Here is an 18,193-nt window from a genome sequence, read left to right as displayed (position 1 = left end):
TCACATGCAAGAGAGATTCCAGCCTGCTGCCTACCACAGAGAGATTAGCTCTACTACTACTAATGCCTGGAAAGTACATATAACCAGTAAATCAGACATTGGTGACCATAATTTCCATGGTTTAAGGTTAATTACCTTGTGCCTTTCACTGGATTGTTGTTACATGGTTCCCAACGACCAGATCCTTCCACACTTGACTCAATGTAGTACCCAACCAGCTCCTTGGCATCTGGGGGCTCTGTCCAAGTGACAACAACTGAAGTATCTGTATTCCTAGTTGGCATAATTCGGCCAGGAGCTTTGGGAATATCTTTGGGAGAGAAGCAGAAATAAATTAGTGGCCTGCCAGTTAAAACTTAGAAATAAAATAAACATGAGATTCTATTCTTGATTATACTAGCATGACTAGTACAGATTTAACCTTCAAAAAACTGCTCTGATTTAAATTCAGTAATCTGTCAGGACAGGACAAGACAGAATCAGAAGGCTCAAGCCTTTGGTGGTGGGGTTCCTCACTTCTGTATTGCCTAGGTTTCAGTGTATTTCCTTAAAATCATGTTTAGTTTATCCCCTTGTGATAAATATTTGCACCAGAGATGTGATTTGGAGCTTTCTAAAAGAGAAAATGCGCTAGTGCACATTGAAGATGTTGTGCAGCCCACAGGATAAGCCAGAAACCAAGGCTCCTGTTAAGTAGCAAAGGGTATCTACAGTGTCTTTTAAGAAGTGTCTTTTAAGAAGAGATGTCTTGCTCTCCTTAAAAAATGTAATCCATGGGCATCCAAATGCTGTGAGAAGTCAATATGAAGTGAACAGAGATTATTTGGGAACTGGACTGAAATCTGCATTGCTGTTTGGAAACAAATTGGTGATGTAGGTGTAGCTACTGATGAATTTCTGTATTGAACATCGTGGCTTCTCTTCCAGTGAAAATAGTCTCTGCTTTCAATGTAAGTATTAAATTTTTCACTTTTGTTTAATTTGGCAAACAAGGAAGGTTATACTCTGCTGATGTCTGGGCTTATTTTCAAAAAAGAATCTAAGTAAAACAAAACATTTTTGTACTTCCTTGAGTTTTCATTTTCTTTTGCTATTTGCAGTCTTTGCAGTTCTTGGCATCATTATTTGCAGCTTAATTTCCTTGCCTTGCATCTGTTATTTGACTACATTGAGTTGAACAACCCAAACAAAAATTATTTTAGCTAAAGGGAATAAATCACTGACTGCTTTTCATACACTTATATTATTTTCTGGGCAGCTACCTGCTTGCAGACAAAACAATTATATCACAAACTGGAAAGTTACCATGGAGGTAATTTAATACACTCAACCACAGCTTACCGAGTTTGTCATCCACTACAGTGGCTTCAGTTGCTTCTGAGGGTTCACCAATCCCAGCTGAATTGCAGCAGCGAACACGGAAGCAGTAGGATTTGCCTTCAGACAAATCAAAAACTGCAAAGCGAGGAGACTTCACAGGGATCTCAGTGTTCACCCTTTGCCAGTCCTCCGTGCCAGCAACACACTGCAGTCAAACCCAGAAACCACGTTTAGAACAGAAGCATCTGAAGGCTGAGCATCTTACACAACAGGACTTTCTCCCTGGACCACCAAATTCATGTCTGCTGTGGAGAACAGGGAGACACATCCCTTCTTTGGGGCTTTCCACAGAATGAGCATATTTCAAAGCTTATTATTCTGCCAGATGTTCACTTTCTGCAGAAAACATACATAAACGTTTACTGGTTTTAATATACCAGAGCTAAACCCTCTCCACTGCAAGGAAGTGATGCTATTAACTGTGCCCAGTCTGGACCACTTTCAAAATGAGTTCTGCAGACATTCAGCATTATGCTAAGAGCAAAACCCTAACATTACCACTTTGCTTCTAGATGGTCTTGTGGCATTCTTGGTGTTTTTCGGATGGCTTTCAGAATTAATAATGATTTGATCCTCATTTTCCAGAAAAAAAATTGCAATTAATTTGTGAATTGTTTTTACTTCCATGGCTAGATCATGATCACTTGTACCACTAATACTAGTGATTAATTTTTGCTTTGATTTACATTAAATATAATTTCAAGTAAATGGTTCTGGTTTCAGAGGGATTCAAATTCTCATCTGACTATGTGACATTAGTGCTGAGTTCTCAGTATGCAATCGATTATTAAAAAGCTTTCTTATATGGAAACTCAAAATTCATATATTCACCCTCTCTAAGGCTGTTGCTAAGTGAAACTCATTTATTTAGACCAGATTTTGTATGAGAGATGGAAAACACATAATGGGAAGATATTTATGTCTCCCTTGATGACACCTCTAGACTGATAGGAAAAAACATTGATAAAAAAGTTTATGAGCCAAGAGATGCTAGAAGGAAGGGTGATGGTGTGAATAATTTTCTAGGCTAGCAGCCATGCAAAAACACCTCAGGAAAGCAGGTGAAATTAAAACTGATTCTGAAAAATTAATTAAAAATTAAAACTGATTCTGTTCAAATAGACCAGAATGGAAATTTTGTGATCTTTGTTGAGTTGGTGGAGCAAATGTAAAGCCAATGCAGAGGATAAACATGAAAAGGCAGCTGGAATAGAAAGTGCTGATGACAAGAAACTCTTGCAAAATTCTTCCATCCAAAATGTTAACAATCTGTCCTGCCAGACAAGCTTAATTTATACAAATTTTATATATATCATTATATATATGATATTATATATTTAATATCATATATGTCTATCACATATATTTATGAGATACTTATATTAAAATAAACCTGCATTTTTACATATATATATATATATTTACACACACATACACATATATATAAAAAGCATGTGACTTTGCTCTGTGCTTTCACATCATAGAAGGAGTTTTATTCTCTCTGCTCCAGGTAGGTCAATGACACAATTCAAGAAGAATATTACTGGATGTGACACATTCTTAATCTACTTTCCTATTTCCCATCTTTCTTTTATTCCTAGTCTATCTTAATCTATAGTTGACAGCTATCTTGATGAACTTCCTATCCTTGCCCTAATTTGCAAATCTCAGAAATGAGAGTTAACCAAAGGTCCAGAAGAGATGACAAAACAAATGTAAACTATTGCCACAGCATGATCCTGATTTTGCCCAATTTTACCTTTTCCACAAAGTACATGATACCCTCATGGCCCCGCTGTCCAGGAGGTTTCCAGCTAAGCACAACATAGTTCTTGGTGGCCTCAATAACTTGGAGGTCTGTGGGGGGACCAGGAACAACACCCTCTGAAGGACAGGGAAGAATAGGAAAGGGAACTTGGATTTAGTTATTCTGGTTTTGTCTCAGAATTAGCATCATAATTAAAAATAGGACTATCACTATACCTCAGCACTTAATCTTTTTTTTTTTAATGTAAAGTTAAAAGTCTTTTAAATATTTGGTTTAAATTTCCTTCTTTTAATTCTAGGCATGATTTTGTTAGGTCCTGAAGAATGAAACTTCACCTCAAAAACAAAGTTGTTGAGTTATTCAAGGTCAAGTGACTCTCAGAACAACAAACTTTGGGTGTGTGCCAAAGTCCACTGAACTCAGGGCTTTCCTAATTACTGAACCAGCTTCACATTAGACATTTGTAGGCAAAAGGGCTGTGTTTACCTGCAGGTTCTTCCTCAGTCACAATAATTTGTCCCGTCCAAGGAGCAGAAGGGTGACCTAAAACAAATGTCAGGGATAACACAATGAGAACAATGAGAAAACTGACTCTTGCTTGGTTCAAAACTAACAATCGCAAGATCCCCGTGAGCTCCATTTTTGGTTAATGCTGTTGCTCATGTACCAAGCTAGTTACCCAAGCTAGCTGTAGGTTTACCATCTTGAATATTGAGAGCAGCTCAGCTTTTAACATATCTAAAAATCCACTGAAACATCTATTCCTTCCTGAAATGTCACTGAAATCTCCTAGGTGACAAGCAGAGGTATTTGGTTCACTCAGCTCATAATTTTCAGAGAATTAGTTTCAGCTTTATTTTCCATCCTCTATTCCTTTGGTTAAACAGTTCACTTGTTAAAGGAACAGCCAAATTCCTGCAGGCTGCATCTTGTCTCTTTTTTAACCACTTTCTCTCATATTACCAGCTTGTAAATCATGGGTCACAGTCACAAACAGTAACAGCTCAGCCTGACTCAGCATGTCCACTTGATAAACTTGGGTGTCTCTCTGAGGAACCAATATGTTATCACACTATTGCAGTTATGCAGCTTTCAACCAGGTCAGTGCACTTTCAGAGATAATTTTTGCAAATGCTGTTCTCCACCTTCACATCCTTCACCTTCCATTGGCTGATCTGATTTGGAGATGAAAGAAGAGAAGAAGCAAGTGGGGAGAAAAATTATGAGGGATGAGAGGAGGAGATATAGCAGAAGAGCCCTCTGCCCTCCCCAAGCAGGGTTTCACATGTCTGCCTGAGTGCAATGTTTCTTGGCAATGCCAAGTCTCTTTCCTCTGGCCTTTTGTTTTATCTTGAATGGAAACCTAGATCATCTGGCCGCAGCACTACACACAGTAGCTCATACAAGCGATGGGAGCACTGTAGCTTTGTGTACAATGCCCCTTCACATTGGACCATTTTAAATTGTAAAACTTCAGAAACATGTAGAAATAGATTTTGAATAGAAGTAGAAATTTATTTTAAGCATATGATTGTGCCATATGCATAGAGAGGTGGGTTTGGAAGCAAAATGTCTGAGACATTGTGAGGCCACAGGAGAAATATCCTTGGCTTGTAAATGCTAACCTTGAAGCAGAGAGACTGGGATCTGTTGGGCTGTCCTGGTGCCATTCTGATGTTATTGTAAGACTTGGATTGTCACACAAGAACAGCATTGGCCACCCTTGTCTGTGGCTCAGAGAGAGACTATTCACAGGATCTGTTCAGCTGTTTTGTTGGCTGAACAAAAGCAAGTCTCTCCAGGCAATTAAACTCTCCTGTGCCTTTCCTCCCCTTCCTGCAAGTTTGGAGCATAGCACTGCAGTCAGCCAAAGTAATTTCAGCAGATAGAACACTTAGTGCAAAAAGCACTGAGATGATTTCTTCTTGGCAAAGCTGTCTCCAAAGGATATTTTGGCTTTGCATTGCTCCCTCTGGTGGGACTTTGAAGGCTTATGAGTTGATAGTCTTAATTTTTTTTTTAATGAGTTGAGACTTCTTAAATCTCTCATGCAACCTGTAAAAAGCACATCTTACTTCTAAGCCTGGCTCTGTCTGCAGGATCCAGAGCAGCCACAGGCTCTGACACCCGGGATGGCAGGCTGACACCAGCCTTGTTCACAGCTCGGACTCGGAAAATATAGGAACGGCCTTCGATCAGACCAGTGACAGGAAAACGAGCAAACTTCACGGGATTCTCATTGCACTGGGTCCAGTGGGAGGTGCCAACCTCACACCTGAAAAACACAAACAGCGAGAGCAGTGCTGGGAAGGGAAAGACATGAACTCAGGGTACCCCCACGCCTTTGCAGCTTCACCATCTGTTCGTGCTCATTGCCTGGTCCGCACCAGTTCCTCAGCAGAATTATATACTGGTGACATCAAAGCAGCTGCACCAGGGCGTCAGGCTGAAGCACCAGCTGGGCATGCACTAAATCCCTCACAGCTGCACCCCTTCTTTCCTGAACTGAAAAAGGGATAAGAGCAGACTCACTTCACTGTTTAAACCCTCCAAAGTATGCTTAGGGAGTGTCAGTTTGGCTCACTTGCAGGGACAGGAAATATGCATCCCTTGCAGCTGCCAGAAGGACACTGCTTCGTCCTTCCTGCACAATGCTGCACTGTATATCCCACAAGATGCTGGGCTTCATGGGGTGCAGAGTCCCCCACAGTGAGTTCTGGAACCAGCCCAGCACAGAGATAGCTGTGAATGGGGTTAAAGTGGGGCACTCGGTCAGGCCCTGCTTCAGAGACCAGACCACTGGGGCTGCCAAGGGAGCCTGTGATGCGCAGTCCCTACAGTGACAGGGCCCGGTGTGGTGCTGCTGGTCCCACACCTGTGAAGCCTCACACATATCAGGAAGATGGTTTATGGCAGAAGGAAGATATGAGAGTAGCCACTTCACTGAGGGAGGCAGAAGAAGCCTGTGGTGATGGCTTCCCTGTATCCAGCAAGATGGTCAACAGAAACGTGACCTTTCAGCTTGGAAGAGACTATCTGGTGAGATATCTGCCAAAGAGAAGGGTACAGCTCCTACCCAGATTTCTTGGTACATGCAAGAATCTCTCCTGAGAATTGTTACCATCCCACTCAGGGTGGTTTTGTGGTTCTTATGTCTGCTTGGGGTGAGGGATGCCCAAGCTTTGCTTCTACCATTAGCAGACCATTAGCTTCTACCATCCTACAGACCAGTCCTACTGGCTCACCCACAAGGCAGTTAGGGGCTACCCTGCCTGAATATTTGGGTCCTTAAATACCTTTAGTGGGATCCAACACTGGAGAGCAGTAACACAGCTTTGAATTTGGGAGCAAATGCAGAATAAACCAGGTGAGCACAACAGAAAAAGAAAAATGCCATTTCTCTTGCAGTTACCTCAGTGCTAACATCCCTCAATAGCCTAGTTTTAAAATGAGGTATTCTTGTTCAGAGTCTAGTCCTGGCTTTTGTTTAGGATTTTTCAATGAATGTTAAAGAGCCATAGCTTAGATCTAGCAGAGCATTGTTACAGCAGTGACTGGCACTCAAAAGTTATCAAAACAGTAAATGTAACACTCAAATACAACTTTTGTTGTATTTGAGTGTTACATTCATTTCACAAAGCTATACCCTCTTTTTACAGAGATATACTTTATGCATATTCAGAGGCATAATATAATGGCATATATATATATACATATACACACACACACACATATATATATATAATGTTTGAGTGTTTTTTACATGCATTTGAATAAGCCCAGAGGAACCTCATATGAGGGACTCTATTACTGAAATTGAAACAAATATTACCAGCACTGAAAATCACTTCAAGTCTCAAAATGCTGACCTAATTTCTAAAATCACAGGCTTCTAGGATCCTGCCACCTCCATGTGTAACACATGGGGGTTTCACATGGATCATTTCCATGAAGCTTGTGAATCTAAGGGCTGCAATTCCAACAGCATTTGGGAAAGAAATCCAAGTCCCTTTGAGATAATATTTTGCTTTCTGGTGCATAGTAACTATTAGGAGAAAGGCAAGAGAGCCTTCATACTGCAGGGGCCACAGCTGCCTGATGCAGAAGAACTACCCAACACTACGAAATCCTGAAGGCTCTCATGCCTCAGAGGAAGCAGTGAGGGCTGAGCCTTGCAGATCAGGCAGAATCCTTTCTATGCAAATAAATGAAGCAAGATGTGATTATTTCCATGAAAGTTAGATCAGGGCCAGCCAATCAAAAACAAAAACAAAAAAACAACAACAAAAAAAAACCCAACAAAAAAAAAATCAGTTTTCTTCTGGCCAGCAACAAGAATGAAAATAACAAACTTGTTTTATCTCATGTTTTTCAATGTGCCTTTAGTTTTTTGAGTTGGAATGAGCAGTAATATGAATTCTCCAGTCCAGCACAGCCACTCACCTGTCAATGAAATATCCAAGGATGGGGTTTCCTCCATCGACAGCAGGTTGCTTCCAGGAGACAATGACATAATCTTTGTTGGCATCTAAGCACTGCACATCTAGTGGTGCACCAGGGGCTCCAGGGATTTCAGCATCAGCATCTATGAGGATGGAGAAATATGTTTGCAAATGTGAATCACAGTTCTTTCATAATTATTAATCTTTAAGGATTAAATTGTGTTCCTAGTGATTTTAAAAAAGTATTTTCTTTTATACTGCTAGTGTTTTTCTAGGTTTTGGCTTTCCTTTGTAACATTTACAAATGTTACAGCATACTGCAAATGTAATTCACCTAGACATTTTAAATCTAATTAGTAGCATGCATTCTGGTTAAGGAGCTGCAAGAGACACTGTTGAACTAAAAATTTGGAAGCCAGGCAATAGTTGAATTAAAAGTATTCAGGCACTGGATATAACAATACTGAATTAAATATCTCCACTTATAGTCCTTCATTGTTTGATTTTGGTTGGCTGTGAACAGCAAAGGTACCAAAACCTTTTGAAGGTTAATTATATTACACGTACATTATCACTGTGGAATAGAACCTTCATAAGGATAAGTGTATTGTTCCTTTCAAGTGTTTACCACAAATCTGGGACTGCTGGTGTCACAGGGCCTTGACTCCTGCATCAGCTTCTGGACATGTCTTATCTAAAGCTTTGAAAAATAGAGCATAATGCTGGGTACTGGGGAATTTTTACTGTTTACAAAGAGTGTAATTTATACCATGGTGCAATCTTTGTGTAGAGAAAAATAACCTTTGCAGCAAGATTCTGTTAAAGACTTTCAAATAAGAGATGTTGTTTCTCTGCAGAATAACATCAATTTGTACAATTGAGAGCTTCTTCAAAAGAAGACCTAAGAGTTATATACCTGAATAAAAAAATTTTGCTAGTAAATACTATTCATACATTCTATATAAACCTGAGTTCTCAAAAAGGTTTAATGTTTCAAGGCATTATAGGTTTTTGGTTTACAGTATACAGTAATCCAGATTTTTCATGATTTTGACTTTCATGAAAAAATGCTTTATTAGAGAATTTAATATGCTTCATTAAGTAAAACACTAGTCTTCCTAAAAAAAAAGAAAATCCCAGCAACACTTTGCAGAGTTTTCTCTTTTAGCCAGAGTAACATCACATGGGGCTTTTGAAGCTGTGCCAAAGTTGCTGTCTCCAGGTTCTAATTACAGATAACTTGATGCATTTTTTAAAATGGTAACATACAGAGTAAACCATCCAGTTAACATCACAGAATACTAAGAACATTAATAGTAATAACAAAATGTCTTCAGTGACTTCTTTATGACGGGTTTTAATTGCCTGTATTTACTACTGGACAGAACATGAGACAACAGTTTCTTTCCAAGACAGACTGGGAAACAGCTGGGAGAACCAGCACTGCTGATCAGCCTCTAGGAGGCTAGGATTTCATCCCTGATGGCTTGCTGACAAACGATGACCTGTAGCCATGGCAGAGGAGTCACACATGCTCTGGAAGCTCATCTGAACGTGTGACATTATGAGCCTCCCTTCCATTGATACACTGATTTCTGTGTGTGACACAAAAAGACAACTGCCCCAGCTTAAATACCAGAGCTGCCATTTAAATAAAAGTTGGCAATGAGGAATACAGTAGCCAACCAAGATTGTGGGGACCATCTAAACAGGAATGCAGAATATAATTAATGTAGATAGAATTTGGTAAACATATCCATTGGCTAGGAAGATACTCTACTGAAAGGGGTGGTGGGTTCAGTCAGGTCACACCTGTGTTGCCAGAAGATGTAATAGGATTGAGGGTGATCATTTATTTATATGGCAGCACAATGTAAAACAAATAAAGAAGGACAAGTCCTACTTCTTGTCACAGAAGCTCATTTCAATAAGCTCTTCCTTCAGGTGATGAAAATGTCTGCTTCAGTTGTATTTTCTGGGCAGGTTGTCATCTCACACAGTTTTACTGGACTTGGCAACAAGGAGCCATTCTGGGCATGTTCTCAGAGCCAAGAATTTCCAGAGCCTTTTGAATTAGCATTGCACAGTTCAGCTGCTTTTAGCAGCTGGGACAGATATAGAATCAGCACCAAAACATGATAGCCGTGGCTCCTTTTAAAGAAATAATTTTCAATGGATATTCAATTAAGTTTTTGATGATACAAGCAAAAAACGTTCACAAAAATTACATTTTAATTCTACTCTTCACTGCATTACTTCAGAGAATCACACAGTGGCTGAGGTTGGCAGACAGGTCCAGGTACTGTCTAGTTGAGCCCGTGGCTCAAAGCAGAGTCAGCCAGACTAGGGCTGATTTGACATGGCCCTAGGTTGCCCAGGGCCATGTCAAATCAGGTTTTGGGTGTCTTCAAGGATTGGGACTGCACAGCCTATCTGGGTAACCTCTTCCAGTGTCTTCTATACTCCTCTCCAACAGGTACACATAGATGAACTCCTCTCATGATCTCTCTTTTCCAGGCTGAACAGTCACAGCTTTCTCAACCTTTCCTCATATAAAGATGTTCCAAGCCATAAATCACCTTCACATCCCTTCAGTGGCCTCACTTCAGTGAGCCCATGGCTCTTTTGTATGGGGAATCTCAGAACTGGATCTAGCATTCTAGATGAGCCCCACCAGTGCTGAGCAGATGGCAAGGATCCCCTCCTCAGCCTGCTGGCAATGCTTTTCCTAATGCAGCCCTTTGTGACAAAGGCCCATGTTCACCTTGGTCCACCAGGATCCTTCCTGAAAAGCACCTCTGCAGACAGACGCGAGCCTGTTCTGCTGCATGAGATTATACTCCTCCAGCTGCAGATCTTTGCATATCTATTCCACTGTATTTTTTTCCTGCAGTGTGCATTAGAGAGAACCCCTCCAACTGAGCAGAAATTCTTGATAAAAATAGTGCAGTTTAGTTTGCAGTGGTATGGTTACAAGAAATCATTTGTAAATTATTACGTGCATTTTTCCTCAGCACTCTGAACATAACACCCTAAATTTCCTCCTCAGAACGTCAATGGAGTTTAGAAGTCTTCAGGCAGATGACACCAAAGCCTAACATATGCATAGATTTTTTTCCAGAGATAGCAACTGGAATGTACATTGCTAGAATCTATCAATAGAAAATAATTATTCTGTTGTGATGGGGGGGGGCGAGAAGGGGCAGGGGGGGGAAGCACCTCAAATATGTGATTTTGCCAAGACGTTTTCCTCAGCTCTGTAGTGAGTTTTGTGCACAAGAGAGTGTCCTACCTCGAACAAAGACATAACCGCTGTACTCTTCATAGTACTCTCCCATCGCCACTCGGAGCGTGTAAAGACCTTCATCTTCCTTGTTTGCATGAGTCAGTGTCAGAGAAGCTCGCTCCCCGCTCCACTGCATCTGGACCCATTTGGATGGTGTAATAAGAACACCTAGGAATCAGAGAACTTCATGATAAGCACCAGCAGGATCTACTGAGGAATAGATTCTGAATACAGAGGACATATTGGGATAGATTGGAAATACAAAGGAGACCACTCTTATTACACAACATTCTGTCCTTGAAAACAGGCATAAATAACATCTAATTCTGCCCTTATGACAACTTTGTCTTTGATTTCAAAGCGTTACTTCAGGAAGCAATAGTTTTTTATAATTTATCAGCTGTTACAGAACAGTGTGCAACTACTGAAAAGTATTTTGGCGTACAAACAAATAAATAGTAAAAGCTATATGAGCTTTAAAAATGGGCCACATAGATGTTGGCTCTGATAAAAATACTTCCAAATTAGATTTTTTTAAGAAATAAAAAATCCATAGAAGACATTTTCACAGTGATTTGTTAGTTTTCTGTGGTTTCACATCAAAACGCTAAATTATGAAACAATTCTTGAATTGTTGAAAATGAGAAAATATTTTCATTGGAAAACCTGAGAAAGGCATGACCAAATCATAACAATAAGTAAAGATTTACATGAAAGAAGTTTCTATTTCTTCTTGTCAAACATTCTCACCATTTCTGTACCACTCAATGTCTGGTTTGAAGCGCTTGATATCAGGATTGATGACAACTGTGCAGCCCAGACTCATTGTTTCGCCTTCTCTCCCAAAGGCTACATCAAACTTGTCGACAAAGCTGATTTCAAACCTGGAAGCATAGCCATGAGGGGTAACGGCAACTGTACAAGAGAAAAAAAGTATCTGGTTTTCTTTCCTTCTGTGACAAGAGTAGGAAGAAAAATTACTCAGTGATTATGAATACATTCACAGGTAAAGTTCAAGGTATAAATAGGAACAATATGTATATTAAGTCATCATCTTCAGAGGCAATTGTAGCATTGGATAATCCAAGTCCTTTCTATTGCAGAGGATTGACTATTTCTTCATTTGTACAGCTCTAGTTCACACAGCTACTTCATTTTAGCAGGGAGAGGTTTCTACAGAATTTAATTTCAGAATTTTCAAAATTTCTAATCCAATGTTTTATCATAAGGTTTGTTTTATAACTGAAAAATATTTCTATTTGTGATTAATTATTTGTTCAGGTCAAGTTGATCTTTAGTCTATATAGTTCTTTCCTTTCCCCATTTTAACTCCTTGCTGTATCTCAGAGCAGTCATGTGTTCACTCAGCCTTTGTTTTTGGTAGCTAATAAGCCTTTGTGGGGGCTACTATTAACATAAAAGGGTAGTCCTTCTTTCTTTCTTGTTTCTACCCTTGTTCCTGAATTTATCTTTTTGGATGCTGTGTCCCCCAAGTGGTGCAGTTTTTCAGACAGAATATCCTAGATGCCTTTCACTTGTACTGCACATACACAGCACAGGTGCTTCCATGTTTGTTTTGAAAACAGCTCAGTTGATAAAAAATAAGGTCACACTTTACTTTTACTCAACTAGCCTACACTGATAACTTTCCCTCTTCCTGTGATCAATGAATATATGCAAATCGTGATCTTTCTTTCCCATAAAGAAGTGATAGAGCCCAAATTTTATTGGAAATATATGGAAGTGTCTGTCAAATGTTTCATAGGTTTCCTCAGGCACCTTCATCCACATGGCATATGTGGGTGGATTGTCTTACCATCATGGAAGCATGGATGCCATATTGTTAAAATGTGAGGTTCTCGGGTAAAACAAACTACAATTTTTACCTTGATACATACCAAAATTGTCTAATTGGGTTCTGGATATTTAATCCTTTCTATGCATTTTCTGTTCATTTTCATAGCTTATGAAACCACATAAGCAGCAGATAACAATTAAGTCGCCCGCTCTGTGTATGGCACATGCTTCCTCATGCCATGTTTTACATATTGCAAAGGAGGAAGTGGTTCTCTCTTTGACAGATTCTATTTCATAGTGGAGTGCAATATTAACAGGGTATTTCTTATATAATCCAACAGACCTAGAAGGCAAGGCCATTTCCCCCCACTAATGAGGCTAACACCATCCCAAATTGTAGAGATCTACACCCTTGTAAATCAGACCTGCTTCTTTTTAAAATAACATTACTAAGTATTCTGCTTAGTCATGATGTCACAACTATAAATGGAAGTGTCAAAGAAACATATTGTGACTTACATGGAGAGAGGGAAAGATTTCTACTGTGCAAAAGACTTGCATCAATTTCTCCTTTGTACCCTACACAGAAAAAGACAAAATAGTCACTACCACGAAGAGGCAAAGGCTCTGTGAGCCACAAAACAAAAACTGGTAATGTGCATTTTAATAAAAACCTTGAAGGAAATATTTTGCAACCTACTCTTTACTACGAGGGAAGCATAAACTGAAACTTCTCCTTTAACATTCATAGCAGAGGCATGATACTGGGCAGTGTCGTCAAATTCACATCTGAAATGATAAAAATGATTAGGCAGAGCACCTAAGCACTCCTTGGCATAGCCTCTCTGGTGTTTCAGATTAAGAAAACCCTCAGAAATCTGGGTAAAATCTATAAAGTAAAACCTTGGGAGACAGACACACTAGACACTGGATTGATTGTAGCCAATAGGTTTTTCTCAATGTTAAACCCCAGTGTTTGAAATAAATGTCTCTTTCCAAATATCACTTACAGAATTGAAATTGAGTATACAGCATAAGTAGGAAAAATTATCTGATAATATTCATTGTTAATTTACTGTCTTCTATGAAGAGATGCCTAATATGGAACTTGTAGGAATGGTCGGTTTCATAAAATATTTTCGAAGGGCACCTTCCAGTAAAAAAATCGTCAAATCCAGGTTGTTGTTGATTAGGACTTATGTTTTCAATATTTTTAATGCAAAGGGAGTGCAAAAATTTCCCACTTAGAAGATGAGTACTGTTAAAGATCTTTCTTGTACATATGTAAGGACATCTCTGTTCTGTTCCTCATTTCAGTAAGAATCGTGAACTTTGCTATATTTGAAAAACAGTTAATTCACATATTTTTACATGTTTAATTGTACTCATCAAGCAGATGGAAAAAGTAATCATAGATGTCCCACTTTTCTAACTCTGCCATAAACAGAATATCCAGATAAATAATCCAAATAAATAACTCAGGTAAATTGCATGTCCTCTACTGAGGTAAACCAGAACGGCTTCAACATTTAGAAGACAGCATTCACCACAGTTGATATCTCTGATATTACCTGACTTGTTATCTCTTACATCCCCAAGAGGTATATTCACATTTTGCAGCTCTCATTCTATAGCAACATTTCAGGTAAAGTTGTTTGTTAAATTATTTAATATTTCCTTACTCTGTAATCTCCAGGGAGTGCAGCCCATACTGACTTTGAATAATATACTTGCCAGGGTGAGCCTGTACATCAATGGGCACATTATTCTTGTACCTATGGAAAAGCAAAGAAGCAGTATGTCACAGAGACAAGTCATTCTATACTTTAAAAGGCCAACTGCTTGATATTTAAAGTAGAACATCATTAGAGCATCACCATTTCTCCTTGATAAACTGTAGTCTAACTCCCTGGGAAGACATGACATATCTTTGGAAGTGTAACCTTTCTCTCTTTTTCTTTGACCTGCCCCAGGTAGATTTTATTCTCAAAATGAAAAAAGAAAATAGTCTTGAGTGGGATGAAAATCAGCTCATACTACCATGAACTTCATGTTGCCACTTGTAAAAGAAAGGAGGAGTCACATGAGCAACACCTCAGAGTTTTGTAAATGGCAAATAAAAATTTTGTAGCCTCCTTACTTACTAGCTATCATAAAAAATTTGTTTGGTTTGCTTATTTGACCTACTTTAAAAACCTTTATATATACAAAAAAGTCAGGTAAAAAGTTAACTTTTTTCTTTACTTGCAACTTAACAGGGTTAGACTGGAATACACTATGAGTGTTTTCTGTCACAGGTGTATCTTCAGGTAGGAAAGGTTTATTGTTCAAAATTCCCAGTTGTTCCAGTTTGAAGGAATGAATGAACCAGTGCTGATCATTGGTGAACTAGTACTGCTAATTTCAGAATTAATACAAACACCTTGAGACTCATAGTGGAAGAACAGTGGTGCATGATAAATTCTTCCTCTTCAATTGCTGCATAAAATGTCACTCATTCTGGATAATACACAGTGTAACCAAGTAAATGTTTGTTTGAATCCTCTCTTAAGCAGGCACTGGAAATATGGATAAAACTGGCAATAGAAGTCTAATAAATAAATTGCACTCTGAATTGTATTCAGTACATTTGGCACTGATTTGAGGTCCATAAAGAAAAAATGCTTCCCAAGAGAGTGTCATACTTTACATAGCTTTCTCTCTTCATAAGGTGTATTATATAAACAAAATGAAATTATAAAGGATGATAGACAAAAGCATCTTTTACTCTGATGTAGCTTAAATAAATCTTTATTCTCACAACAGATAGCCAGACAAAGAAGTTTGCTTTTTCATTTCAGATTTTATATTTTAAACCTTTCATGATTTTCAGTCAGGAAAGGGAACTGGTCTCGTGTCTGTGGCTTGCCCCACTTCACCAAACAAATCAGTAATTAACAATTTTATTTTCACCAAGAATATGATCAGTTAAATATGTCTCAAGATGAAGCTATATCCACAATAAATCTGAAGAATGTCTTTCAGCACCATCACTGTTGTACAATAAAGAATATTTCCCTGACTACAAATATTTGAGCATAGTAATACACTGAGGGTTTTCCAAGTGCTTAAGTGAGTAAGAACCATAAACCCTAATGCTTTTTATCCTCATCTTCCTCTCAGTAAAACGCCTATGAAAAGGGACTCAGTGCAGGGCAGTACTCTCTATTCTGCACATCAATCATTTGCAGAGATGCCTGACCTCATTACTCTATTATCCTGGGTTAGGCAATGAATAATACATGAACCCAGCAAGAGTAATACATTCCCCACCACTCTTCACCTCATCTGTGAGCTGGTGCCCCCTAAATTGAACTGCCTGGGAACATCAGGGCATCTTTTTATTACTTCTAGGGTGTAAAATATTTTAGAAAATAGAATAATGCCATCAGTTCTTAATATTTTCCAGGGCATATGAAATTGTGTAAACAGGACTTAGCCCCACAGTATCTTTAAATTTTCTCCAAAGGGCTGGGCAACTTTTGGATCCTATGGCAGCAAAGTTATTTGGTGGAATGGGGTGCTGTGCAGAAACAAACTTTTACTGGGTCATGCCAGCAGCAAGAAGACTTTCACTTCTTTTGTCTTCATTATCAGGTTAGTAAAAAGTAATTGATCCAATTTTTGTTTATTTATATTCATCTATAGAAAGAATAGGACTCATGTTAAAAGGACCACTTGTTATTTCTGGAAATGCAAATTCCAGAGCAGCCAAGTCATTAGCTAATGTGGGACTGTAACCTCTCACTGTCATTAGGCACTGATAATTTATGCTTTCTGCTACTGGTTTCAAATGTCCTGGGCTTTCCATATGCTTTTTTTTCCAGGGGAGTCAGAACAGCTGCATCAGGCAGGTTTTCTTTAGAGAAAGTCCATAAAGCTTTATAGATTTTCAGGCACAGCATGAAAAGGTCTTCATTACTTATAGAAAGAATGACTGTTTGCAATATTCTACTGACATTTTGTTAGAAAGGCTGAATGAAAGCTGACAGATCCGGGTCAGCACTGTTCTATATCTTAGAGCAAAAACACCTGCTGAAAAGGATGTGATCTCTTTTTCTTTTTTTTTTTTTTTCATTAGTAACCTGTGGCAAACTGAAATCCCTTTGGAATTCAGATGTACAGTAAAATGATGTATTAATTTCCACCATCCACATTTAGCACTTAGATGAAAGGCTGGTTCACAGCTGAAGGCTCAGTTTAACCATGTCAGGTTTTGGGGATAAAGTGAATCTCAACCAAAGTGAAAATGACCCAGCTCTTGAATTCTTGGGTAGGATTCATGTTACGGAGCTGGATTACAGCCATGAGCATAGCTGACCATTGCTTATATCCAGCTGAGACCAGATCTGAAGGGTTTGTCTGGAATCCTCTCCAGCTGGAATGTGAACACAGGGCACTTGTAATCCTTACAGGATAGGAAAGATGTGTCCATGCAGAGCCTGGCTGTCAGAGTCCCAGGAGAGGGATCAGTGACTTTGTGGACTCAGCTCTGGCCTATCAATATACCTCTTAATAGCAATTTTTGACAAGCCCTGAGATTAAGGGTTTTAATATCTAAACAAATGTACTGTCCCTTACACAATTCAAGTAGCAAATTGCAATATATGATTATTACATAACATTATGATATAGTAGATGTTCCCCTTCCAACTCAGCATATTCTGCAAAATTTTCCAATACTTCCAAAGTTTTCATTTTATTTGGATGGCTTCAGATCTACCTGAAGTCACTGACTCCAAACACTGACAATGTGTCTGCTATGAACACATCATCATTACTGAGATTTCACAGCATCATCAGGGGATTTCTATTTCATGGAGATTCACCACTATGACTGCTCAGCTGCCAAAAAGTTTGCTCTTGACCAAAGCCTTCTTTAACGCTTCAGGCATGTTAGTGTCATTTGCAGAACTAAACTCAAGTATTTGGAAAACATTTTCAAAGATAGTATGATAAATTAAACTGCTATTTTTCCTCATCATTGACAGAAGGAATATATTTGATGTCTCTACCAAATAAAAAAAAGTTTGTTTATTTATTCCTAGTGCTGTTACACAAATATTTTAAATATTATCCTATTAGTTGATTTATTATAATAATTATATAATTACTTGTGTTGTTATTATCATTACTTAATTTTAATATTTTGCTCTTTTTCTTTACAATGTGACGTGAAAGGTCTTTGACAGGCCTGCCATCAGTACCTGATTTTTTTCTTAATTTAACTTATATCTTTCCAGAAAAATTACTACATTTACTGAGATAACTTCAGATTCTGGTTAAGTGGTGACTTTCAGTGCCAGAGATACAAACTTACCACGTAACACGGGGTTCTGGCCAGCCAGCCACTGAACAATTAAATCTAACATTTTCCTTTTCCCAGATGGTGTGGGATCGAGGCTCAATGATAAACTCAGGAGCATGTAAGAGTTTATCTTGATTCAGCTTTCTATGGAATGCCTGAGTCTCTTCTAGCTG

General features: G+C 38.7%; 1 protein-coding gene across 1 annotated transcript in view; it reads right to left on the bottom strand.

Annotated features, from left to right (window-relative positions):
• The window catches only part of MYOM1 (myomesin 1), a 64,925-nt gene that overhangs the window by 32,683 nt on the left and 14,049 nt on the right, over positions 1-18,193 (bottom strand). The window contains exons 4-15 of the mRNA XM_066562173.1: positions 18,033-18,190; positions 14,356-14,448; positions 13,374-13,462; positions 13,193-13,252; positions 11,627-11,791; positions 10,883-11,044; positions 7,592-7,733; positions 5,224-5,423; positions 3,635-3,691; positions 3,140-3,264; positions 1,342-1,525; positions 136-310 (exon numbers count right to left, since the gene is read on the bottom strand). Coding sequence (XP_066418270.1) covers positions 136-310; positions 1,342-1,525; positions 3,140-3,264; positions 3,635-3,691; positions 5,224-5,423; positions 7,592-7,733; positions 10,883-11,044; positions 11,627-11,791; positions 13,193-13,252; positions 13,374-13,462; positions 14,356-14,448; positions 18,033-18,190 — 1,610 coding nt within the window. The remainder of the gene's footprint in view (positions 1-135; positions 311-1,341; positions 1,526-3,139; positions 3,265-3,634; positions 3,692-5,223; positions 5,424-7,591; positions 7,734-10,882; positions 11,045-11,626; positions 11,792-13,192; positions 13,253-13,373; positions 13,463-14,355; positions 14,449-18,032; positions 18,191-18,193) is intronic.

Source organism: Molothrus aeneus, chromosome 1, assembly GCF_037042795.1.
Source record: "Molothrus aeneus isolate 106 chromosome 1, BPBGC_Maene_1.0, whole genome shotgun sequence".
In the NCBI taxonomy this organism is placed as follows: Eukaryota; Metazoa; Chordata; class Aves; order Passeriformes; family Icteridae; genus Molothrus; species Molothrus aeneus.
Note: the sequence above shows the minus strand (reverse complement) of the source record. Positions and strands in the feature narration are given on the sequence as shown.